The sequence below is a fragment of the Argiope bruennichi genome, chromosome 5, assembly GCF_947563725.1.
Source record: "Argiope bruennichi chromosome 5, qqArgBrue1.1, whole genome shotgun sequence".
Classification (NCBI taxonomy): domain Eukaryota; kingdom Metazoa; phylum Arthropoda; class Arachnida; order Araneae; family Araneidae; genus Argiope; species Argiope bruennichi.
Window position 1 is genome coordinate 131,447,947 of NC_079155.1, and position 27,887 is coordinate 131,475,833.

The 27,887-nt window shown below is 28.2% G+C and overlaps 1 protein-coding gene across 3 annotated transcripts in view; it reads left to right on the top strand.

Moving 5' to 3' along the window:
- LOC129968653 (activated Cdc42 kinase-like) overlaps positions 1–27,887 on the top strand; it is a 99,482-nt gene that overhangs the window by 54,617 nt on the left and 16,978 nt on the right. For all 3 annotated transcript variants that reach the window (XM_056082762.1, XM_056082764.1, XM_056082763.1), the window contains exons 2-9: positions 5,621–5,852; positions 6,921–7,115; positions 10,670–10,819; positions 14,699–14,890; positions 17,035–17,132; positions 21,717–21,843; positions 25,481–25,630; positions 27,162–27,280. In XM_056082762.1, the coding sequence (XP_055938737.1) occupies positions 5,622–5,852; positions 6,921–7,115; positions 10,670–10,819; positions 14,699–14,890; positions 17,035–17,132; positions 21,717–21,843; positions 25,481–25,630; positions 27,162–27,280 (1,262 nt within the window). In that variant the 5' untranslated portion in view covers position 5,621. The remainder of the gene's footprint in view (positions 1–5,620; positions 5,853–6,920; positions 7,116–10,669; positions 10,820–14,698; positions 14,891–17,034; positions 17,133–21,716; positions 21,844–25,480; positions 25,631–27,161; positions 27,281–27,887) is intronic.

Consider the following 27,887-nt stretch of genomic DNA (forward strand, 5'->3'; position numbering starts at 1 on the left):
TGTAGTTTTAGACTTTAGAGAAGACGGAAAAAAACGAAATATTTAGTATTGGTAAAACTGATTACATTTGTTTTAAAAATGTATTCAGGTCTATGGAAAATATTTTGACGAATTGTGAGCATAATAGATAACCAAAACTCTTTTACAGAGTTAAAATACTATATACAAAAATGTAGATGAAGTTTTTTGAGTTTTAAGATCTTGTAGTTTAAGATTTGGAAAACTTTTTGTACATCTGTATAGCTTCTATGAATCTTTATTTTTAGTACCCTTTGTGTTCTTGATTGCAACTCCTTTCCAGTGCTTGTTAAATGAACACTTCAGATTCTTATCGACTATGGGGATGGCCGTCTTGCTGAGCTTTCATTTCAAAGAAAAATATAAACATAGCGATTCCGAGAAGTTATATCCTCCACTCCGTTCACACGATAACGTAGCATTTTTCACGCAACATTTTTTAAATAATTACCTAGTGATATTGTGAAATAATGTGGCGGACAAATCTTTCAAAATTGTATTTTTCCTTTGCTGAATGCAATTGTTTTAAAATATGAATGTGCAACGCAGTATTATTAAAAATTACGCTCATTGGTAAAACGGCAATTTTTCCCATAAGTTCTTTCTCTTCCAAATTCTCCTTTTTAATGAAATTGTTTTAAAATATTCATATATGAATGCGCATTCGAAGTGATTACCCCACGCTTTCTGAAATGAAATCGTAATCATTCCTGTAAAGCGTAGTTATTTATGAATCAGATCGAGTGAGATGAAATCTTCGTTAGGCGGGACAAATATTGTGTCACGTTGACTTTTTTCAGGGGCAATGGAATCTTTGAAAGATAGATTTCCAGCTATGTTGCGGAAGAAAACCTTTAAATGCTCTCTCATTGTATGCTGGAATCTGTTCTTACTCCTATTTTCTGGCTTCTTGATACAAGCAAGTATATAGGTATTTTATAAATATTTGTTATGCACTCTTCATGTTTAATATTTAGTACAGAAAAAAAAAAGAAACTCCAAGAATAAAAATATTCTACTCACTTGAAGTAAAATTTTATAATGTCTAGCTTAATGACTAGAAGTATGAAATCATGCACTCTGCACTGTGTGTTTCATTGTTAAATTATTAAATTTTTGTAATTGAGAACAAATAAATGAAAATGGATAGCCATTTTTTTAAATTTTTATTTATTTTGAAATAGTTAACTGTTTATTTTATTACAGAAATTTTTTAAGCTACACTCGGATAGTTGAGTGTCTCTTCTATCTAAAATATGTTTTTGTACTTACTACATTAGCTCCATAATGCTGTGAGATTTTTAGCAGGCTGTTTTCAATTCCGAAGAGATTTTTTTTAGAGACGCTTTCACCACGTTAAACTCGTAATACTTAGACCGATGGTAGATTTAAATTGGATTATCTCCGTATTTTATGTCAGAATACTCAAGAATGAGGAAGTTGACGATGTTTCAATATATGATGCAGGAAATGATTTGGTATTGTGTGTTTAAATCTTACTATCAGAATGCCTTTTACCGTTTCAGATCTTACATTAATAGAAGACAAAATTTCCTTGATCTTCTGTCAAAGTGATCTCTTCCTTCCGAATACGTAAGCTGGAAAATGCATCCTTCCCCCTCCCTTATCAAAAGAAGTTTGAATCAATTTAACTGCCTTATAAGGGAAAAAAATTATTTCCATTATTATATATAAATGTTTTTTGCAGTTTTTAATGCTATTGATTTACTTTTTATAAATATATATATTTATTTCTATTTGATTTCTAATATTTTCTTTATTTCATTGAACATGTCTTTTAACCTGGAAACTATTTGGATGTAATAGGATGATGATAAGAACCAAGGTATGTGGTAGAATGAAGTGTGCAAAACTACTATAAAAGTAAATCGAATCTTGACAAATGTACCACTTCTTATGCAACAGTTCCCCCTCCTTCCAATATCCAAAACAGCATTGAACATATTCTCGAACTGAGCGACCTGTTTTTAATCAGCACTGTAGATCTTTCTTGTTCTTTACCAGCTTTTAAGAACTTCCAAGATACCGGACATTGAGTGGCTGGATTTCAGAGAAAAGGATTTTAACCCTCCAGCTGCGTATCCCGTGATTTCCGCGGGTTGGCAATCGGTTCATTTTCTGTTGCATCCCACGCTCTTCGCAGTTTAGAGTGTTTATTTTTACGATTACAGATTTTAATTATATTATTATCGTGTAACATATAGTATCAGTTCGCTTTGTTTGAAAAATATTTGAACTTATTTTCAAATATCGCATCTAAATAGTGAATTTAAAGAACGCAGCCAGAGGGTTAAAAGACAAAAATGATGTATATTCTTTGCTTCATCAACTGGATTTATTAGGATGGAATCGGTTGATGATGGGTGTTAGTCAATTTTTGGCTAAGTTGTCGTTAATTAAAAGGGCAAGGGGGCAATTGCCCCCCCCTCTGTTGACGAGAGTTTCGTCGATAAAAATCGAATATGATAATTATATACTGATATTAACGAATTATAATTACAGGTTAATTATTATGGATTTTATATAATTATTTCTTCACTTATTTTCACATTCGTTATATTATGACTACCGTAATGTTAGGTAATATGTCACATTTATTGGACCTGCTGAATCCAAATGATACCAAAAACGCATACAATCCTTTTTTTCCCCTCCATCCTCCGTTTGTTATGATATGCTTTCTTAGCACCCAGCAGTTCGTGCTGACAACCCTTTTGGTAGCGGTTGGTCATTCTGTTTCCCATTTCTATTAATAGTTTCCGCGTAGTGGGTCTTGAGAACTTGTAGCCGCTGTAGCGTACGTAGCATCTCTGTAATGCCGGCTTAGGAACATTCAGAGAGGCAGGGGTAGATCTTCGAACGGAGGCGGCTGTAGTAATAACTACTTGTGTGTGCTCTTGAAAAAGATTTTGAAGAGCGGGTTTCGATGACGCAAGTTATTTTTTATGAGCGTGTGGATTGAAAGAATTCGCAAAGCAAATAAATCTACGATAGTTGCAGGCGTTTTTGCCAGATGATCTGAAGCGTCTGTCATTTTCGATGCAAGAAGCATTGCATGAATTGCATTAACTTTCTGTTAGTTTTTTGAGAATTGATTTTACGGGTTTTTAAAATGACATATTTCAGAATTTAATATGACTATTACGGTTATTAAAGTTTGTTTATTGAATTTAAAAGATAAGAAATGATGTCTTAAGAATAATAGCAATGAATATTTATTGTTTGTTATTCACGCCAAATTGTTTCTTGCGATGTATCATTCTTTTGATTATTACAAATTGGATATGTAAAAATGAAAAAGAATTGTAACTCATCACTTTTTATTTGCCATTTTTATCTCGCATTATTCTGTAATATGATATCATGTCATACTAACGAAATGTATGGTATGCCCATTGATGTGTTGAATATCATTTAGAAAGGAATACTAATGTAATTTTATATCTAAAATTTAAAGAAGAAAAAAGTGATGATGCACGCGACTATTGATCGTACAAATATTGGAAGTATTTGTAAGTCTAAAAGCAATGTGGGTTGAATTGCTTTTGATGAAGAATATTGCAAAAAAAAATGTACTATGGAACTGCATTTAAAGTCAGGTTTCCTGCAGCAAAATAAAATAAAAATTTATTTGTTGTGGATTTTATTGGCACAAGAGCCATGATGTTGGCTATGCTGCGCCAAACTGTAATTTATTTGTTGACTTCGGTGATTATCTTGTTGTCCACCATCCGTATATTTCAAATTTTTGGGCAAAACCAAAGAGCTAACCCTCAAGCCGTAACCACTGTATACCGATATAGCCAATTTTTAATTCATTAGAAAGTTGATGACATGTCATCAGTGATCGGATGTTCTTAAAACGTGCTCATTTTCTAGAAAACCCCTCATATCTGCTTCACTGCATATTCCGTGTGTGTGTGTAGAAGGTGTGGGACTTGACAGTTTCATAATTGCAATCACTAAAAAAATATCTAATGCTCTCTCTTCATTAATTTTTATTCTTTATGAAATCTTACAACCCCCTGGATACGTCATCAAGGGTCAGCTGCAACTTCCGCTATCATTTTCGAGTAATACTGCAAAATAAAAATAGTCTCCAATCTCAGCAATTCGATTTATTTTGTCATTTTCGCATCCGTTTATTTCGCCATTTTGAAAGCACAGATGACCCATCAGAATACTGTATTATTATTATGCAGTCTAAATTTAAAATAGCAATTTTCTTTGTTTTGATGTATTTCGAGTCAAAGATCGACATGAGTATATTAATGTCACTAATATGATTCCAGAAGGCGGCTAATATTCATTTAGCCATATCAGTCGGTTTTAATGAACTACCTCTTATCACAGCAAAAGCAAAATATAAGTATGGTGACAGTCATTAATTAATTAACATAAGTAAAAATCTCACACTATTGATACGGCACTCTGATTGGTCGTGTCTATACTTCAAAGTGGCGAAATCGTTCTAGTTCTCGAGGCTAAGGTAAGGTTAGTGTCAATATTTCAAAAACTCACAAAATTGCGAGGAAGACCATCTTTAATGACGTGTCGCGGTATTATGAGCTTCATATAAAACATTTTCTACTGGGAACTCAATTGAAAATTTTCAGCATAGAGAATGTACAGTGAATGGTGTGTTTTCGATTTAAGTGGAGGGATACCTTTCATGATATATCCAGATGTAACGAGCTTTCACATGGAACAAAAATGGGCGAAATCAGACGAATGGTTGAGGCTGGGTGACTGATTCATTTATTCTCTTCTTATTTTAAATATATATATTAAGTTAAATCTTCATCACTTTTAGGATTTTTGGGGCCGAAACTTGAAGAAGGAAAGTCCCCCTTAGCAAATAAAATAAAAATAATAATATTGAATTTAATATTTTAAGTTTTTTTTTTTTAAATATTAGTCATTACATTTTCTTGTTGCTTTACTTATCTCCTATGTATTATTTTTAGCCTCTTATTTTATTACAGATATTTGTTTTTACTTTCGTTCATACAAAGTATAGAGAAAATATTGTAATTGCCCAAAAATTCGAACTCGACATTTTGAGCGAAACTCCACGCTTTCAACCTTCCTGAGTTCGAAAAGCGCCATTTTGGAAAAGGCTATCCATCTCTGTGTATCCGTGACAGAGGAAGAAGGATGACATTTTATATAACACCAAAATGGTAGACTTCTGTCACATTTTGAGCAAAGGCGGGAAATCTGGCTGTTCGAATAGAAGTTAGCACACTCATTACAAAATGAATGCACACCGCTTGTATAAAATTAAAATTGAAATAAATGGATTAACGAGTGGAAATAGTAAAATGATTTGAATAGCGTGCATTGCGTGTGTTCTATTCTTATAAATATGAAAGAGGTAAAGTTGTTTGTTGAAAAATGAAACAAAAATAAAAAATCGAGTCTGTCCTGATGGATGTGGTGTAATGTCCATTGTTTAACAGATTAAAAACAGCCCTCTAACAACTCTTTGTGAAAGCAATTTTTAGATTCTACCTTAGTAATATTAAGTCTTGTTTTTCGATGAGTGAAATCTGAACTTGCTTGTAACTTTTTCGTGCAGAATGGCGGTTGTAGGAAAAGGCCCAACATTGTATGACTTCCTTCTGGAAGCCGAGCTCTCTCATTACTTCAGCCCCCTGAAGAACGATCTGAAAGTGACTTCCGTTGCTCAGTTAAAATATGTGGAAGAGGATGATCTGCTGCAGATGGGCATGACGAAGCCTGAAATGCGAAGGTTGAGGAAATATTTCCAGAAGTACTGTCCGCAGACTTATTTGCGGAAAATTAAAAAGGTAGGAATGATACCTTAACATTTATTATGTTCAGTCCCAGTTTCAAAATGTAAGAAAAAGACTCAAAACTTATTAGATTCTCAGTAAATCCAGATTTTTTTTATTAAATGAACTCCAACAAATACTTATTTCAAAGCAGTCAAGAGGTTAAATAGAAACCACTGAAGCACATTTTAAATTCTTAAAAATTATTTTCAGCATTATTTATTTATATAATAAATAGTGAGGTGGATGGACCATTACATGTTTTTTCAAATTGTAAAATGAAACTCATGAATATTTTGCAAAATTACCTTTTTAGCTCTTAGAAGTGAATTTTATCATTTATCAACAAGTGAAACTCATTTGGATAATGTTTTTAAAAGCAGGAGAATTATATGATTTTACAGCTATTAAAGAAATTGTTATCTAGAAAGCAAATTTCTTGATCCAGCCGATGAGTTTTCTGCAAAATTGTCGCTAATGGAACTAAAGAGGCAAATAAAATGAATGAAATTTATATACCACACAGCAAGTGTGAGGCAGCTGTAGATTATGGTGGCATGGATCATAGAAAACATAGTACTTGTATAAACACATGCCATTGGGCCACATTTAGGCTTAACAGCATGGCATTGGCCAACGTAATCAATTGACTAACATAACATATTGATGTTTATTTATTTTTAATAAATAAATTGCTATTTGCAATAAACATGACATTTTTTTGGGTAATGAATCATTGGCAAATGGTTAAAGTAATGAATCTTAAGAGAAATCGCTAAAAGGCTTGACTTCCATAATATTTAGGGTAATGAATTATAAATTAATTATGAATCAGTTTATGCTTTTTAGACGATATGTATGTTTTCAAATCTATTTTAATTGAATATTTTTAATGTATATCAAATAGCTAAGCACATGTAATGGCGCCCAAAAAATCTGTATTTTAGTTATCTTGTTTACTATTTGCATTGATTGAAAGTGAGAGTAATGAAGGTTTTCTTTTCCTTGCTTTCAAATGGTAAATCAATAAAGTATGAGCCATATAAATATTTGCTTATTAAAAGAGATTATTTTATTTTTCAGATGATATTAAAGAATAAAGATGATCCTGACAGGTCTTCCATCTATTTCAATGATAATACTCTAGAAAAGAATAATATCAAAGTCCCTAGCAAGCACATTATACCTAAAGATAACATTGTCATAAATAAAGAATTAGGTGTGGGAGAATTTGGTGTTGTTCAGCAAGGTGTCTGGACAAATGAGGAAGGAGAAAGGGTAAGAAAAATTAAAAACAAAGTAAATAATGTATTTGTACTTTCTTGTGTATGGTTCTCATGTTAACTGCATTTGAAACCTTTTGTTGTTCTCAAATTTTCATCAACACTTCCCCAAATCCAAAGATATAAAAACATCTACGAGATTATTTCTGTCTTCAAACACGATAATTCAAAAACGACTAGATGGATGAAAATCATTGTGATTTTATCACCAAAATTATAGATTTGTCATATTTTGTATACAATTAGTTGGAAATAAGGCATCCAAATTATATGCTTAGTTTTCTCCATTATACTGCAAAGTTCAAATTTTTTTATATTGTGAAAGTATTTGGGAAGGTTAAACTCTCTTGTTGGTTAATGAAAGAATTTATAGTATTTAATGAGATGTTTGTCAGGAAATGTGTTGTACTCACTCATGAGGTGCCAAATAAAATTTGTCAAAACATTTCATAAATAGTTATGGTCAAATGTTTGAATATGAAATGTAAATTCTGGTCCTTATAAATTCTCTTACTAATTCTTATGTATGAGCAGAGTATGTGTAAGTATACCTTAAAAAAATTGTGGGATGTTGTCAGTATCAATTAATATAGCATTACCATTAAAATGCTTACTAATTTTGAATGTTATTTGTATTGCTTATTTTAAAGCAAAATCATAGTTTTTTTATTAATATAGCAGGGTTGCCACACTACTGGGAAAACTAAGGAAAGAGGCAATTGTCTAAAAAAATTAGGAGAGTGCAAGGAAATTTGAAATTTTTCATAAAAACAAGGAAAATAGATATTTTTTTCTTTTTTAAACAATGAGCTGAAAATTTCTGTTTAATATGAATTGGACAGATTAAAAAAAAAAAAAAAAATCAACCCGGAATTGGTTTGTAAAGCTCCACAATATCCATTTACTGTGTACTGCTCACTTTCTAACAAGATAATAAAACTAAGTAGTAAGGAAAAACAAGCTCGTACTAGTCATGCTGAAAGAAGAAACATACAAGATTGCGTGTTAGTTCTAAAGTATCAGCATTGATGGTCGAAAAGATGATATGTGAAATCCAAAAATGACAAATTCACTGTCCGAAAATAAACCATTTTCGAATTTTTTAGTTCAACAATAGTAATTTAAAGCTGAATTTTTGTGGGCATTAAAATTCGTTGCACCATATTCATTTTTTAACACACTCAATTATATATCGGAAATATTTTCACATATGTTCACTGAAAGTGAAATAGCCAAAAATTGTACTGTAGGCTGCACAAAAATGTCTCGCCTTATTTGTTGCAAATTACTTCCATTAGCACCATGAAACTGATGGCAGAAAAATCTGTAGAAGTTTCAGAAATTGATACCCAAATATTTGAATTGGTAAATAATAAAAGTAAATAATAAAGTAAATAGTAAAACTAATCTAAATAATAAAAGTAAATTTGAATAATAAAAGTAATTTGGCTTTGTAATGTTTTTGTTTTGCATTATTTGTATCATAACAAAAATGTTTTATTTCACCTAAATCCTTAATTTTGTATGACTTACAGTTAAAGAGTATGAGAGGTAATATATTCTCCCTAAATATAGGAATTTTATCTTGCTAAATTCTACAGATTAAATAAAAATAAAATTGTTTTTTTCCCTTGTATATAAATATAAACCTTCTTTTAATATTTTATTTTGAATAAGGTTAACTTGTTGCTTCCTTTCCTTGCTTTTTCCTCTCTTTAAAACCATATGCCATTGCAACTAGAACATGAGTGTTATTTGTGCATTTCCACATGTCTTGAATATATGTACAGGGAAAAAACAGGGATTTTTTCCCCTCCCAAATTTTAGTGGCAACCCTCTATAATGAATAGAAGAAGCTCTAAGTAAAAAGACATCAAATATTTAATAAACTTATTTTTTTCTTACCCTTTAAAAAAAGTGATACTCGTCTCATCTCTATTTAAAAGGGGGGCGGGGAGGGCAAGTGCAATAGAATGCATTTGAGAAGATATTCTCTAAAACATATGGGTTTTGGGGTTTCACCAAACAGGTTAAAAATTTTATTTAATTCTTTAATGTTAGTGATAAGACCACATGTTTTTTTTTTTTTTTTTTTTTTTTTGCTTAAGTTTTTGAGTTATGGTTGCCTTATTCAAAAGATAAATTGATAGGCAGCCATTTGTAGAGTGGTTTGATGCATATCTAAAATCTTAATAATGAAACTAAGTTCGCTGCTTTTAATTGTTGATATGTTCATGCAGATATGGAATATGTTAACTCAAATTTGTGGATAGCTGAACATTTTTTTTAATAGATGCACTTCCATATGGATGATTATAAAAATCTTGTTAATGAATTTTATCCAAAAGTTCATAGAAATCTGCAGTTGTTGAGTTATTAAAAAAAGATGGCATATTAAATTTTGTATCCATAGGTCATTGCATTTTTAATTACTCCATAACATAACAGATAAAATTACAATATATATATATATTTTAGATTCGATGATGTTCTGAATTATGATGAGTGATCAAAATCTTGCTGTTAAATTTTTTGTTGGTTACAACCTTTCTCTAAAGAGAAAATAAGGGGTCAGTTTTCTTTTTACAAGCAGCAACAAAACCTCATTGATGGCAATTAAGATATTCTTTTGAACAATACAACATAATTCTAAAATTTATATGTCCATATTTCATAATGGTATAGATTGGCAGGGAAAAAAAGAAATCATTAGTTGCGACACACAATTTTTAAGATTAAAAATTAAATGCACTTAATTTTGTATTACTGATTAAGAAAATTGAACACTATTTTTAAATTATATATACCATCATGTGGAATTATTACTCAATATGATAACACATAACTCAGAATATCTGCCTATTTACATGATTCTCAACAGTTTAAGAATTCATTTTGTGTTTGTATGGTCAATATAGTTATATTGAACCTATATCTAATTATTTTTCACATTCAGGCTAATTGTATTTTTAAATTCTTTGTTATGAATCATTTAGTGCAAACAATACCAGTAATTTAATAGATTTTACAACCTCAACATATTTAATAATACTTCATAATGTGCAGATTTAGTTTAACGTTATTTGGCAAATTCTGATCTGTTCCATTTCAAGTTATTTCCTTGGTTTTCATCATTTTTTTTTCATTCACATGATCTTTTTCCTTTTTATCACATGTTCATTTATCATCAAGAGTCAGTGTGGTAAAAATGGAATGGTATACATTCACCTATACCTGTATCATCACTTCTCTGTATCACACACACACACACAAAGTTTATTTTATAAACCTATTTTTGGATTTTAATTTATACTTCAGCATTCTTCGTTTTGAGAATATAGGTTACAAGAGATTTTACTTTTTATGGATATGGTTGTTGAAGTTGAAGCAGAAGAAAAAGTATTATTTTATCACACAGCGATTTCTTTTAGTGATAAAATATATATGAACATTTAAAAACAGTGTTGACGCTGATGAAAATTGAATTCTGTGTAATACTTGTCTCAAAATAATACTTCTCAAATTTTGACTAATATTCTTTTTCTCTAGATCCAAGTAGCTATCAAATGTCTGAGTGAAGAACGAATGCAAAAGAATCATATGGAATTTTTGAAAGAAGCTGCCATAATGCATACGATTGACCATGAGAATATAGTTCGCCTGTATGGAGTTGTGCTTGAAACTAATACTTTAATGCTTGTAAGTTTATTATTATTATTTTTTTTATATAATCTTTTTAAACTTTTTTCATCTTTGCAAGGATGAAATTTTTAAAATCAATTTTTGATTCACTTCTTGCCAAAGTTCTCAAATTTTGATTATTTATGTGTTGTCAAGAAAGATACACTATTATCTTAATTTCAGGAACTTGACTGTTACTGAAGCTATTGAAATAAATTTTGAATCTATGATTGCCAACTTCTGTAAATAAATTTTGAAAAAAAAATAATAACTTCAAAATTCATAAATATTTATAATAATGAATTGTAACTTGACAAGTAAGAAGTAGATAATTATAAGATTAAAAAATATTGCACTTTGCATATTATTATAAGTGTTTTTAAAACCCTTTTTTAATAACATTTTCAATATGTTTTCCAAATTTGCATAAGGTCATTGCTAGAACATATTCAAGAATGCTTAAAAATCATTAATGGCCATATGCATATCAAAAATAGTTTTAAAAATGACATTTTTGTGCAAATAGATGAAAGATTATAAAATAATTTTATTTACAATATAAATATTTATAAAGATTTTATTTACAATACAATATAATGTAGGCAAAATTTAAAGCATTAAAATGCAAATGAGATTTTCTGATTATTTTTTAAATTCCATATTATTATTTATCATTTACAAAAAAAAAAAAAAAAAATCTTTGCTATTATTTTAATTTATTCTTGTCAAAGATAATATTTTTGTTAATTTATGTGACCTTTATCCTCTACTCAAAACAGTTACAAAGAGTGCATAGCATCATGAAAAGTGCTTAATTTGGTTAAAGAATCCTTAAAAATGCTTAATTTTCTTGAGAAGTGCAAAGAAAACTTTTGAGGGGTGCCAATATGTTTTAAAATAATACTTGACCTTCCTGTCGGCAGCATTCAGATTGCTACACTTACCGATGGAATCAGGTTTGAATAACATGTTTCCTCTTATCAGGGTTTTGGCAAAAGGATTGCTTTCCCCTTTTGTGGTTTATTCAATTAACTTGCAAGGAAGGGGTAATCAAGGGACCACATGGTATTAATAACAGATGTTACTTATAGCAGTCATTCGATTTCTAAGTGTATTTTTCTTTCAGTGTTTAGGAGGAGAGTGACAATAACCTCGATTGAAAATGCAGGAAGATATAGAAATTTTTTTTTATTATTTCATAAGCATTATATGAACAAATTATTCTTATGTTTTACTTTGTTATGAGCCTAATTTTTATAAATTAAAAGTATGTTTATATTTTCTCATTGAAACATACAACATTGTTCATACAAACAAACAAATAAATAAAAATATTTTTTAAAGTATTTTTATTAATTTGAATTGAGAAATAATTCCTGGAAAGTAAGTGCAAGCAATTTAATTCTTGAAAAAAAAAAAAATTCTTTTGGTACATTGCCACTGTATTTTAGTATTTTAAAATGCATGTTTAAAACATTGATTGGATTAAGTAATACTACGTTATGAATTTGTTTCTTTAATATTTAGAAAGATAACTGTGCAATTAGGGAATTTCGTAAATTTTACATTTCGAGATGTCAATTTTTGGTATTTATCTCTATGATTTAAAATTTTGATTTTCTATTGAATTCTCATAGCTTAATATTCGTCACTTATAACTAATTCACTAATTAAACATCTTGTTAAATAATTCAATAATGCTAAAATAACTGGACTATGTAAATGATGCACATTATGACTACAATAAATTTAGATAATTGCCAATATATTTTTTTCTCAGTCTTATTCATAATACAAACCCATTTGGTGGAGGCAAATGACTCAACTAATGCAGGTTATTTAGATTTTTTATTAAACGTGTATTCTCGATTTTTTCTAATCTATCTAAAAGAAGGTTCCTATGAAATATTATTGACCATTTTACATTAAACTATAATTTTAAAAAAATTCAACATTAAAGTATTTTTATTAGAATCGAAGGTCTCACTATTTCGCAATTCGATAGCAACATATTGTGGGTAATCTTATTATTTAAAAAAATAAATAAATTTGAATATAAAAGCTTTACAACTGTATGGGTTTTTTTTATCTTATTTCTGCCTAGCCACTTTTGACGACCAGTATATTCTCCGGGATTACTGATCAATATAAATTTTTAACTGTGCTATAATGGTTTATTCAGTAAATTTTTTTTTAACTTTAAATATATAACATATAATTCATACTATTTTAAAAGTCTTATACCATTCCATATTAAATATTTTCTGAATTTTTTTTGTCAGTTGCTTGTTAATGTAACCTTATTTTAAAACGGAAGTAATTAAGGTTCAGTTAATGCAAAATGTTTTTTGTTAAAACAGAACATGTTAGCTTAGAAATATGCAGGTTTACATATGCATAATGTAAAAAGGTACTTAGTTTTTTTGGCTAAAGCTTAAAAAGTACTTGAGAAATTGTTCTTGCAACAATTTCTCACTATGCACCCTGTTTCAATATTTTGTAATATAATTTAGAACATTATCTTCAATAGATCTATATAAATAAAAATGAAACTCCTAATTTTTTTTCTTGTATAGAAATACAAAATATTGAATACATTTCCTTCAAATTTTGCTCACAAATGCTATGAAATTTAAGAAAGATTCAGTGGAAAATGACTCATTTTTTTTTTATTAATTAAGATCTATATTCTCTTTTTGCATGTTCACTGCAAAGTGGTGACTAAGATTTATTTAGTAAATTAAATTCAAAATATCTCAACCATATTTAAATAAGATGTATTTTACTTCACTGATACCAAAAAATGTATCTTTTACTTAAAAATTGTTTTTAACTCTTTGCTTGCTTAAAAGCAAGTGATTCAAATTTTGAATAAATTTTTTAAGTTGGTTAAGAGTAATATTCATTGCTGGAAATGTTAAGAATAATATTCACTGTTGAAAATGTTATTTTTATGTTCAAAATGACACATATGTAAGTTGTTGTCTGTAATATTCAATAATTTTTATATCTTGTTATAAAAGTTGCTTGTAAAATCTTTTGTGACACTATGCAATTTTTTGCAAAAATGCAAGATATTTAAAATTCATTGATATAACTGATTTTTCTATTTAAATGTTATATAAATTATATTTTTTAAAAAATTGTAGGAGGATTTGTGGTGTTTATTTATATATATTTTCTACATAAAAGAATATTTTATGTTAAAATTTTATAATACATTAATAAGAGTTTGTTTAGCAGCACGTTTGAGATTCTGGCAAGTGCTAATATTATATTTTTACTTTCTGCAAACCAAAATTTGCTGTGTTTAAATTTCAAAAGCTGATTTCAAGATTTCTTGAGCTTTATTATAAATATCCACCAAAATATTTCAAATTTCATTTATAAATTCTGAAGTGTGAAAGCAAGGTTTTAATAAAAGTTTTATGACGGCTATTTAAAATAGTTAATATTTCAGTAATAATAGAAATGAAAATTTCTTCTATGTATATCAGCTGGTATTCAATAAAAATATAAAATCAGACCTGGCTAAGACATTCATTACTTTATTGTGCATAGCAGTATTCTAATTTGACAATTGATTGTAAATTCAATAAAACTTCTGGCATAATATCAATAAAACTTTCTTCCGTACTGTTTTATGTTTTCAGTTCCATTACATTTTCATATATTACTTCTATATATACTCTATTTAGACTTTTTTCTTTATAGTACATTTTAGTTATTTAAATTTCTAATATTTGCATGCATTTATAGTTTGAGAGAATTTAAATTTATGTTCTGTATGGATTTGGCTTGTTTAATAATAAAAGGCTTTTATCCTATGTATGTTTTGAAGTAGAAATTGTATGAAATTTATTAGAAGATTACTAATTATGAATTCCTCTCCCCCAGGTCACAGAACTTGCTCCTTTGCGATCCCTCCTTGAATGCTTAAAGGAGCCAGCACTCAGACCAAGCTTTCCCGTGATTTCTCTGTGCGACTTCGCCCAGCAGATATGTGAAGGAATGCAATATTTGGAAAGTAAAAAGCTTATTCACAGGGACTTGGCTGCAAGAAATATTTTAGTTTTTGCCAAAAACAAAGTAAGTCCCAACATTCCATTGTATACATACCACATACTGCAGGGAATTTTTTCTTATTCTCACTTGCAATATTTTTGTCTTGTCATCTTTGGAAAAATTTATCAATTTAAAAATTTAGAACCTTAAAAATTTTCAAATTATACTTATCATAAACTACTTATCATAAAACTTATTATACTTATCATAAAATCGTTTATGGTGAATATTTTATGATAGGCAGTGCTACTTCTTGCTGTATATTATGAAAAAAAAAATCAGTATTTTTGTTAATATTTTTATTTTATCTTAATATATAACATCTTATCCTAAGTTATTGCTTAAGTTATTTTTATTTCAATTCTCACAAATATACTTATGAAAAATATCTAAAACTATTGTTTACTCATAACTATTTGATTTTGTTGTTGTTTTTGTGGTCTATTAAAATAATTCTGATTAAGTGCTTTATATGTATATTGTTTATCAATCTGCAATTTAAAGATAAAATGGGTACAGTTGCTATCAAATTCTGTTTACCACTATTATCTGCACATTTATTTAAAAAAAGATCACTGAAATTGCTCACCTCTTTGGATGTTAACAATATTTCCTGTGTAAAAGGTAATGAAAATTCACTTTAAAAAACTAAGTATAAATTACTTAAAAAACTATTCTGAAGTAGGGAAAAATATTCTTTATTGATAGAATCTAATTGTTACTGCTTTTGTATATTATATAGAGCATTTTCCTATTGTAAATGCCTGAGTTACTCTGTAATTTTTTGATAGTCTGATGTATTAAATTTATTATTTTCATATTTATTCCAATTTATTTGAAAATGAAAAGTAGAAAAATAAAAGATTTATAAATGATATGGAATCAATGTTGCCTATTTAAATTTTGGCATTCAGATAGCATATTCTGCTATTTTATATACATTAACAGGATATTGAATTAAATACTTTCTAAATTTTTTAAGCCTGAGTAATTTTTAAGCCTGAGTTAAGCCTGAGTTTTTTAAGCCTTTATATATGATGTGACTTTAGAGGCATAAGAAATCTTTTTCTTTTCTCTCCCTCCCCAGAAAATTAAGGAAATAGAAACAGTTGTTCATGTTCCAAAGTTTCCTACTGAATTAAAATAAATGTATAATGGTAGTTGAATATTGTATAATTCTGTGACTTTCTTCATTTATGCTCGTAAATATATTGTTAGTTATAAGTAATTGAATGATGGAAGCAGATTTTATCTTCTTAGAAGAAATTAAATAAATTTCATGGAAACTGAAATTATAATAGGATATGCAATAGAGTAGATTTGAGAAAAACTGATTAAAACAGAATTTTATATAAAAATTAATTTTTTTTTCTTATCCATCTGTTTAAAACCCTTCTTTTCATATTAAAATTCACTCTTATTTATATACTGTACATTTAACAAAATCAGAGGAGAGAAGTTCAAATATAAAAAATACTGCACATATTTGAAGAAAAATTTTACTTATAAACTTAATCTGACAATATTATATAATTTCATGACTACAATATCAAATAAATTTAATAAATAGAAATTCTATAATCTCTAAAATATTAGGATAACAGAGTACGCTGAAATTGAAAGTATGATGAATTATTTATTGACGATAATATATTAGAAAGTAAATTACTTATGTAACTGGGTTTGTAATTTTCCAGTTGCCAGATTTTCTACAATAATAATATTTGTTATGTGTGTTTTAAAATTTATTATGTAAGCTATATTTTTTTAATAAAAAAACCATTAAGTAATAGTTCTGGATAATATTGATTCATTTTTTCTTGATATGCATACTAAAAAAAAAATAACATTTTCACAAAGTTGCTGAAATTAAAAATTGAATAAAATAATACACCAATTTGTTGAAAATGAATTATTAAAATTGTTGCTATTCAATGCAGGTTGCCTGGAACCACAAAATGCCTAAATCCTACACTAATTTGTTATCACATGCAGATATCTCATTTTCTTCCTCTGAAAATTAGTTTAGTAGTTGAATCTATTATTAATGAATTTATCTAATAAACATTTAAATGGAATTGTCAATTTTATGTTGAAATATCGTGGGTTTTTATGCAGCATGTTTAGAACTGCACAATGACAATATGTTAAATTTTTTTTTCTTCTAGGTAAAAATCAGTGATTTTGGTCTTTCCAGAGCTTTAGGTGTAGGAAAGGATTACTACCAAACAAATTTCAATGTCAATCTGAAGCTTCCTATTGCATGGTAAGTTTGTTCAATTTTTGCTTATTTTTTTAACCTTTATAATAACACCGTAAAGCATTTATTGAAATGTTTTGGAAAATTATTGTTACATTCTTTATAGGAAGACTACTTATTGCAATAGCTCTCATGAATGACTTTTGGAGAAATTCTGTAAGGTTTCTCCAATTATGATTCTTGAAATCCAATGTACCCTTTGTTTAAATATAATTCTTTGTATGTATTATCTTATGAGCAAGATAATTAGAAATTTTTTGTTTGGATTTAGACTGAAGGATATGCTGTAGGAAAAGTGAGAATTTCTGCCCTTCATTAATGACCTATCCAACTAAAGGGCATGCAACTCTGATGATGGTTGGATGTGTGCCACCAGTAACAGGCTCATAATTAATTAAAAAAATGATTGAATTATTAAAGGCATTAAAAATTGTTGCATCACATTTGCCTTTTAGTACATTCAGTGATATACTGGAAATATTTTCATGTATATTCATTGAAAGTAAAATAGCTAAAAATTGCATATCAGGCATATGAAAATGTTGTACCATGTTTGTTACGGATTAGGTCCATTAGTTCCGTGAAACTGATGGCTGAAAAATCTACAGAATTTGATGCCCAAATAATTGGCAAAAATGAATAAATAAAAAAAAGTAATTTTGCTTTGTAATGTTTTTTTGGCACAGTAATTACAATTAAAGAGCATGAGAAGTAATATTTCCCACCACCTTAATTTATTAATTTTGTCTTGCTAAATTCTGTATAATAGATTTTTTCTTTCTGTATGTAAATATAAACTTTCTTTTAATATGCTATTATTTCGAATAATAATAAATTGTTGTTTCCTTTTCTTTCTCCGCTTCTTAAAACCATATTTTGTTATAACTAGCACATGAGTACTGTTCTTACATTTCTTCATATCTTGAGTAGACATAAAAAGAAAACACAAGGAATTTTTCCTCCCAGATTTGAGTGGCAACCCTCTATTAAAATTAGTGGTTTCATAGTACTTGAAATGTGCATACTGAGAATAGTTTCATGCACATGTTATGCAACATAATTCAATTTAATACTACTTTGACTTATGACAATTGTTTTTATACAACAAATTTTAAATTAAGTGAATTATTCAAGAAATATTAAAGGGTTTCTGTTAAGTATACACAAGCTGGACAGAAATGATGTCTGAAGTAGAGATGCCTTGAGAAAGACTGATTTTATTTAATTGATAAATTACAGAAAAAAATTATGCTTACCCTAATAATTGTAAATTATAAAATTGCAAGTTATTCCCTATAATTTCTTATTTTAAAACTATTAATATTAGAGGGTTAACTTTAAGGCTGACCTTTTTGCTTTTGTTTTGACACATTGACTTTCAAAAGCATGCTCTCTTTGAAAATTATTTTACTTTTAACTACTGTTTTTAATACCAATTCTAAAAATAAGATTTTTTTTCCATAAATATATACTTTAAATTTATATTGCAGTTTTCATTTACTTTAAATAACAGATGATTTTATGAAGAGTTAGGAAATCCTCCTATTTTATCATCTGTTATTTATTTCTGGTAAATTTTTCTTTAAAAATAAACATGCCAGGAACATTTGAACATTTTCAATGTCTATCAGTAGTCAATTATTTTGATATTCCAGCTTCTTTGATATCGATGCTTCATTTCCTTTGTTGTAATGAAGCCTTATTGCCCAACTTCTCAATAATGGCAATTTATATTGAAATAATTCTGGTGTGGACGGAGAAACTGAATTTTTAAGCTTATGCTATATCTTGAAATTTCCTAATATTTCATGTACATTTTTTTTGTGGCCAAGAAAGCCTAAAGGATACTAGTTTAAAAGATTTTGCAGATTTCTTTCTTGATTATTACATTTTGGGTATAAATGTTTCACTATTCTTTATTTTCCTAATGTCAAACTCGGTGATTATTCCTTACTTTAACTGTTACTTTTTGGTGAGTAAATAATATTAGCCTGTTTTCATATTTTCTTTGGTTTCATATTTCCATTTGTTCCATCAGATGCGTTTTCCACATTTTTTTTTCTCCCCTTATCATTTTGATCTGCGCTGGTTTAGTTTAAAAAAATTATGTATTTATTTTTAGTTTGGCTAGTTCATTTTTGCAATATATCAGCTGTTGCTGCTCTTTCAAATTCTATTGATATTCAAAATTTACTAAATTATTAAACAAAATGTAATAATCTTCTCTGTCATCTTTTGTCTCATCTCTATTTTAATAAAATTAACTCTTCCTGGCACATGGGCATTAGCGCAAATGTGTTTGTAAGTGATAACCTTCCTATTAGTGATATTATTATTCATTCTTGATTTGGATATTAGTAAAGAGTATAAATAGGGGAGATTGCACTAAAAGGAAATACATTTTTATGTATGTCATTTTATATTATATCTTTCATGTTGAAATTTGGATAATCAGTTTTGAGAAAAGTCCGTTTGGATAAGTACAGATCTTCTACTGTATTGTATATAATCTTGATTTTCACTTTTATAAAATTTGAGAAAAATATTTACAAAAATTACACTTATCTGAAATCTAACTTCTAAAAATAATTTTTTGTTTTGTTTTCTCAATATTTAATTTCTATTCTACATTTATTTTAGAAAAGAAAAATAGAACACTGTTTTTCACTTACTATTAAGAATGTACTGTGCACTACATAAGAGGAAAAAAATTATCTTAGGAACTTAGTTATTTTTGAAAAAAAACAGAGGTTATATAATGTTATGGATCACTACTACTTCCATTGGGTTCTTTTAAGATTTGATGGTTGATGCAGAAATAAACAGTCCTTTAGTGACAAACGACGACTTTCATTAACACGAAGAATATAGGAAATACATAGCAGCACACTACAACAAATAGTAATCGGCAGCAGTAGCAACCACAGCACACAAAGTTGCCAGACGGAATTCAGCAGAAGGAGGGAATTCACGTAGCTTCACTCTGTCTTTCCAAACGTCTGCAAATCTTTGTCTCCTCACTTTAGCTGTATCCAACTGTCGTCTCACTACTACATGACTGGCTACTCCACACATGACACAATGCTGCATCTACAATAAACAACATTAATCGACACACAGCTAAATTCGGTAATCGCATGAGCTCTTTGCTAGACTGTTCCACTAATCGCTCTGTCTTTACATGATTCCATTTGATTCCATGCAGCTTGGGACTGCTGGCCTTTTATACTTCCCTGGAGTTGGGCCGAGAAGTTTCGCAGACCAATCAGTCGTATCTCAGTTCCTATTGGATAGATCGATAAAATTCTCGGAAGGTTCCAATAATTTCTATTTTGTCGACAAACTCTGAGATCACTGGCTCAGCATCCGATCAGCACCCAGCAGGGCTCATCGTAACACGGTCTTTCTTACAATGAAACTGTTTGTGTTGGGAATTAACATTACAGGTTTGTAACTATATATATATATATATATATATATATAAAGGAAAATTGCTGTGAGGTATGAAATATTTCTGTAAAATTTCCATCATCTTAGATAAACATGGTATAAATTCTTTTCCTTTATACCTAAACCAATAAGAACCAATTAATTTGCCTGTATCTATCCTGAACATTCATGTGCCAATCTGTATCTCTTACTAAATCATGGAACCTGGTTTGGGATAAAAGAAGGTAGTTTCATCATACCTAGATTATATATATCATAATCACATCCATATGGGCCTGTTTTGAGTAAACAAAAAAAAAAAAAAAAAAAAAAAAAAAAAAAAAAACTGTGGAACTGCCAGGGATAGTAATAATGTTTTAAGCATATGCATGAGAGGATAAAATATTTCTTCTTTCCTTTTTGATTGTATGTGCTTAAAAAAAGACGGATTTCTAAGTATGATTTTTAGACTCTCTCAAATTCATTGGTATATGTCTTGAAACTATTGTCTTTATTCTTATACATGAATAAAACAAACTTAGCATGAGATTGCCTTGTTTCTCTTATTTTTCCACAAAATCTAAATTATTTGTTTGTTGTATTTGGCATTTAGTAGGAACAATCGTGTGAGTTAACATTCGATTGAATTGACCGTGTAGCATTGACTGAAAATAAAAGCACTTTTACTCAAATTTTGGAATTAAATATTCTGAAACTAAGAAAGTAATAGATGCTTGAGTTACAGAAATTGTAGAAAGGGAAAACACAATGATATGAGCAAGGGTGAAGGACAAACATGCCCTAATAACATCTGTACTTTGTTGGATTTTCTCTGGCTTACTCTTACTGTATTTAACAGGCAGTTTACCAATTTAGAGGAAAATGTTAATTAACTAATTATTTATTTATATAGGAAAAATCCATATAAAGCAGTTGATTAATTAAATTCTATAAATATATGTAATAATTTCATAGAAGTAATATATATTTTATTGCTCTTAAATATGCAGACATTGTGTTCATTAGACTTGTGATTTGAGATGAAATTATTCTTAATATATTTTCTCTCCTCCCTCCTGTTTTTTTAGTATCTGGAGGAAGAAAAAAAAAAAACTTTTTTTTTCCTTGTATACTTATGTAATCTAACTTTTTGTATTTCAGGTGTGCTCCTGAATGTATTAATTATCTGCGTTTCACGTCTGCCAGTGATGTGTGGGCTTATGGTGTGACCTTGTGGGAAATGTTCAGCTATGGATTCCAACCTTGGCCAGCTCTTACTGGCCAGCAGGTAGGACTGAAACAAAGATTTCTCATTAACTTCAAAATATCTAATGAAATTTTTTTTTAAAATGATGTTATTTGAATGTATATAGTTTATTAAAAGCTGGTTTACAGTTTACATTAAACATTTTTTGCTTTGCTGATTATTATTATTTATCAGAAGTTAATGAGGGGACAGGAAATGGAACAATATTAAACGAATAACATAGTTTTAGTAATGTTATTTTGTTTATGAAGTGTTTATAATAGAATTCTAATAGAATGATTTACAAATTGTTCTTTTTATGTTTCATTTGATATTGATTTCATACTACATTTTATATTTTACTCTTTTTGTTCAGACCAATTGATGGAATCTTATAATTTATAGGAGCCCATCTTATAATTTATTGGCACATTTGTTAAGTGTTTTTGTGACTTCATCCAGTTTCTATATTCCTGTGAGAAAGCTATTATCCTTAGAGAAAATATAATTCTTTCATATTTTAGATGGTTGAAATTGCAAATTCAATTTTATATCTATTGTCCATTTCTGGTAAACAACTCATCTCCACTTTATTCTAAATGTTCTGAATAGTTATCATCAATAAATTGATGAAAATTTAATTCTACTGTGTGTGTGTATTATATATATATATATTACTGATAGGTTGAAATTAGTAAAAGAACGTTCGTGCTTCTTTTAATCAGCCAACTTGAAATATGAATACCAAGTTTCTGAATATTATTACCCACATCAAAACAGCCAGACCATTCTATTACTCTTGCTACTTAGCATGGGGAATACTTATTTATATAATATTACATAGTAAAATGTATTATAGTTAGAAACAATTATAATATAATTTTTTTTTTAAATTCGCTTAAAGATTAGTCAAGTTGTAAAGTAGAGTCCAAAGTATGGTAAGATTAAAATATATAAAAATGTTTGATCTCCCGAATGTGCAAGTTCCAAATTTGCATTATGAAGATCAAATTATAATGTAAAAAGTGAATGCATAAACTTTTTAAAAGCAGATTTGCCTACTTATCTGGTCAGGCCACTGAAAATCATTCCATTGATTTTAAAACCATTGGTTATTATGCTAACATTCACAAAATGTTTGATAAAATTTCTGACTATTCTTTTCTGTTAACTATAGCTAGTTGCTGCAGCAGCAACACAAATCAACGATAATTATAAAATTGTTTAGATATAGCTGAAATGGGCTATAGTTGCCTAAAAAGTATGCTAAATATTTGTTTATATTAGATAAGTAATTTGCTATTTATCTTGTCCTCCAATGCAATATCATAGAATTCTGAATATATCTGCCAATCTAATCTAGTTATATATATAGTTCAGTATTTAATGTATGATTGGGGGAGGAGACTGGCTTTTTTGTTTCCTCGGTGCCAGCAAGTGTTACCAGGCTGGCTGATGATCTTGCTTTATGAAGTGTTTCTTTGACTGTGAGAATGTGCTCAGATCTGGGTTTTTAATTGTGTGGAGGGATGTGATAAATTGTAAATAAATTAATTTTGGCATTGTGTAATACACATTTTAATGCAAATTCTGTGATTATGAGTTCTGCCTGAAAAATAAAATTATTTATACCACTAAATTTTAAAGCAAAGATTATGTACAGTAACTTTTTAAGCTGCGGGGGGTGAATATTGAATTACTTTTCATCTATGTATACTCATCTGCATTTCAGGAAATTGCTAGTTTGAATTGCCTTTTTTAAACAAACTTTTTAAATTGGGCATAATTTTATCAATATGATGTTGATCTAATTCATTATAGTTTTTGTTGTAGTACTTGACCTAGATGTAGAGTGTAATTTGTATGTACTTGGCTACTGTATAGAATGGTAATGTATCCATGTGAACTTTTAAGACATTGTTGAATGTGATTTAAATTCCTTGGAAGATTTAAAGGATGGGGGGGGGGAACCTGTCTGAATTTTGTACAGTTTAAACTTGGATGTCTATTAAAAATTCTGCCATACAAAGCTTCATGTTGAAAGATGTTTTCAATTACTGAGTTGTACCAATATTTGATCAATTTTTTATTTACTTCCTAATTTGCCTTCAATTAATATTATGTTAACTGAGGGCCTTGAAATGCAGCGATTTTAGGTCATGTGTCCAAATGAATTTTATTATTCATTATAAAATCAAGGAATTTAAGGCTGTCCAAACCTGTTATTAAAATTAAATTTTAAAAGAAATATTTTTATGGCAGTTAAAGAAGTTCTTTTTTGAAATTTTCTTACAATAAATTGACTAAAACTCCATTGCTTGGCATTTTTGACAGAATATTCAAATCAATTAAAAATTATCAGGCAGTTTCCTTTGTTCTTAATAGTACACTAATGGTATTCTTTTCAAATTCCTTGGTCATACACACCCAATGCTTCTGCAGCATTTTGTCTTTTCAGGTTACAATTTCTTTGCATTGTTTCCTGTAAGTAAATTGTTGTTCAGAGTGAAACAAAGCAAGATACATAGCACACATTTTATATTGCCCTTTCTCTCACCTAATGCAACAACATCAATCATTTTATCACAGCACTCAATCAATCTTATGCCAAATCCAGAATCTGCATACCTTCCTATCTTTTTTGCTTTTTGAGAAAGATTCAGTAGTTTGGAATCATAATTGAAATTTTTTTATTACTATTAACCTTTATGTGACTGTTCCAGTACTATTTATAGTTTTCACTCTGCAGATTAATTTCTATTTTATATGTTTATATATAATATAAAATTGTTGCCAAAGTGTGCAATTTTCAAAATGTTGTCACTGTAACCATAGCTGTTAGAATTTAATGTTTTTAATATGATTTTTGAACGCATATCTTAAAGTATTGCAAACCAAAATTTCATCTAGTGACTATAAATTATATGATACATATATCGAAAAAGATTTTTTTTAAACCACCCTGTAGTAATTTCACTTTAATGAAACATCTTCAGTTCTTATAATCTTTTTTCATATTTAAATTTTAATGAATATTTAAATTTTTAACAATTTAAATATAAAAAATATTTATATTATATATTTTTTAATCTCAATCTTTAGCTAACATTTGTATTTTAATGGAATGATTATATTTTTAATTTACATATTTTGCAATTTGTTTTTAATCATTTTTATAAAACATATGATATAGTGTATTTGTTCTATTTTAAATCATTTGAATTTCTTGGATTATAAATACAAATGCTTGTGAACATAAGATATCCAATCTTATTATTACTGTCATGTGGAATTTAAATAATCTTCTCTGTAATTGTTGGATTGCTCCAGATGGGTAGTGTCCTCAAAACTCCCGAAAAACAATTATTTCAATATATAAACTATCAATTAATCTCATTCACTGCATTTTTTCAATATATTTCAAAAATCCTCATTGGGAAGGGTTCAAAGCCATTCATTACTCAGCATTTTTTTAGGGAAATATATTGTCAAAGTACTGAAAAAATTATAAGTATTGCCTTATTTCTGTACCAACTTTGTTTAAAAATTCTGCAAAATTTTTCTTAAACATGTTGTTTTAAACATAATAGATTTTGTTTAAAGAGTATTCTGAAAAATAAAACTTCCAATATATATTAAAATCTTTTAGTAAGAATTTTATACTTTTTGCTTGTTTTAGATTTTGGAGGCCATTGATGAACCTAATTTTCAGCGCTTGGAACAACCTGAATGTTGCCCGAAAGAATACTACACTTTGATGCTTAAATGCTGGCAACATGATGCTAATAAAAGGCCTAAATTTTCAGAAATTAATACTATGTTACCTGAGGTAATTTAAGCTTTTTTCTAAGATATGTTTTTCATTTTAGGTCTAACATAGACACCCATCATTTGGATGATATTATTGTTTATGTGCTTGATCATAATAGTTTTAGCTCTTAAATGATGAGTTCAAGTTTTAACTTGAAAAGCTGAACTTTAGTAGCATAATACTTTTAACTGTTATATATGTAGCATATTTTTGCATAAGAGGGCATGGTTTATTATAAGTGATGACCAGTGAAACACATTCTTTATATTGAGACACAAGAGTAAAAGTATGAGAAGTTTTTTTCTCAACTCTTTTACTGAGAGATTCTGACAGGAATTTCTTTGACATGTGTTGATTCAGAAAAGGAATCTTGGGTTTCTTTGGAAGGAACACTGAGGGCATTAGGAATTTTTATCCCTGTATCAGAGAATTGTATTTTTTAAAGCATATATTAGCATTAATTAAATATAAAAGTGGAATCTAGATTAGAAAATAAGAAAGTTTTATTATGAAGTTGTGTGGACTAATTTAAGATTTAAAATAAAGGGGAATTAATTAGGATTAAAATTTGATAATGAGATATCATTACATATATGTATATACTTTTATTTCCTGAATAAATCATGAGAAAAATACTTTAATTTAAATGAGGTGCAATAATTTATTTTGATTTAAATAAGGTGTATGACCATGAAGCAGTTTATTGCCAATCAACAATACTGAGTTTTAATGGGGGAGGGGATTGTGAGCTGTGATAAATATAGACTTAAATACTTTAATTTTCAAGTAGAAACTTTGTCATTTCAAAATAATATGAGGTATTCTCATTTGTGCAAATAAAACAAAAAGAACATGCAATCACAAATGAAAAATTTTTTATCTTTTTCCATCAGCCTTTGTGTTGCATTAACATATAAATAAATATAATAATGTTTTTAATGCTATTAGCAACAACAGGATTAGTTTTAATTTTATTCTTATAATATTTTAGAAGGCATGATAAAATATTTTTTTTTAAAGATTGCACCAAACATAAAGGACTAAAATCAAAATAAATAATGTCATATTTTATCTAGTATCATCTTACATGATTAATTCCTAAAAATGTTATCAACCCTCCACATGCTTATGTACAGAATTAGTGGTTATTAGTTTAATATATAATTAATCATTAAAATAATTAGTTATACCTTAGGTGATGATTATGTGAGTCTCTTATTATTATATGCTTTACTAAGTAAAAGCAATGATAGGTTTAAAATTTTTATTGCTTAATGCTTATAAAATTTGGAAAATACATTCAGCGATGTTTCAGTTTTGTAATAGTTAACTATTCAATTTTATATTATCTAATCTAGAACCATTAGTTTGCATGCAGAATAATTTTAATAAAAACATGTTATCTGCAAATTCTGAAATATATTCAGTATTATATTCTTTTGTAATAAATCTACACAAAGCCATTAAAGAATAGATTTTTTCAATTTCAACTTTAGTCTTTTTGGTTTCAAATGAAAAGCTTTAAATACTTATTATATATATATTTTAGTACAAACCAGAACAGGTTCAAGCAATACAAGATTCGATTGAAATTGTGCAAGGACCTAAAAGCAAAAAAGACTGGCTTCCTTATAAAACTGGAGATGTCATTACAGTTCTTGATAAAAGGTAGATTGTTTTTTTTTTTTTTTCTATTCAAATTTTAGATATCTGCATCTTCTTTCATTATTTCTTTCTCAGCTATTTTTTAAAGAATATGAATTAGTGTTATTATATGCTTTTCAGTTAAAAATGGAGAAAAATTAAGTTTCCTAAAATTTCATCTTTCTCATCTTGCCTTTTTTTTTATTCAGTGCATTCATATTTCAACCATTTATGTTTTTAATTGACTTGCCTTAGTATTATTCTTAGAATTTAATGTGGCTGCTTTGTTAAAGTAAAAGGAGAATCATTATTTAAAAAATTAATACATGAGGTTTTTAGATTATTATTATTATTTTTTTTTTTTGGTACTCTTTCTGGAAAAAAATTTGTAATATATTTTTCATTTAAAAATATAATTAAAAAATATTTTTCTTGCAAATTCTTATATGATGTAATATAAGAATTTCAAGGAAGTAGTTACAAACTTAGTAGTAAAATTTACAAATTTAGTAGTAGTTTCAAAATAGTAGTTACTAAATATTTTATTATTGACTTGCATATTATTTGTACCTACTATGTCGTGGGTTATCAATTGATACAAATTGGCATTTGCTTGCAATCTCAGCAAATA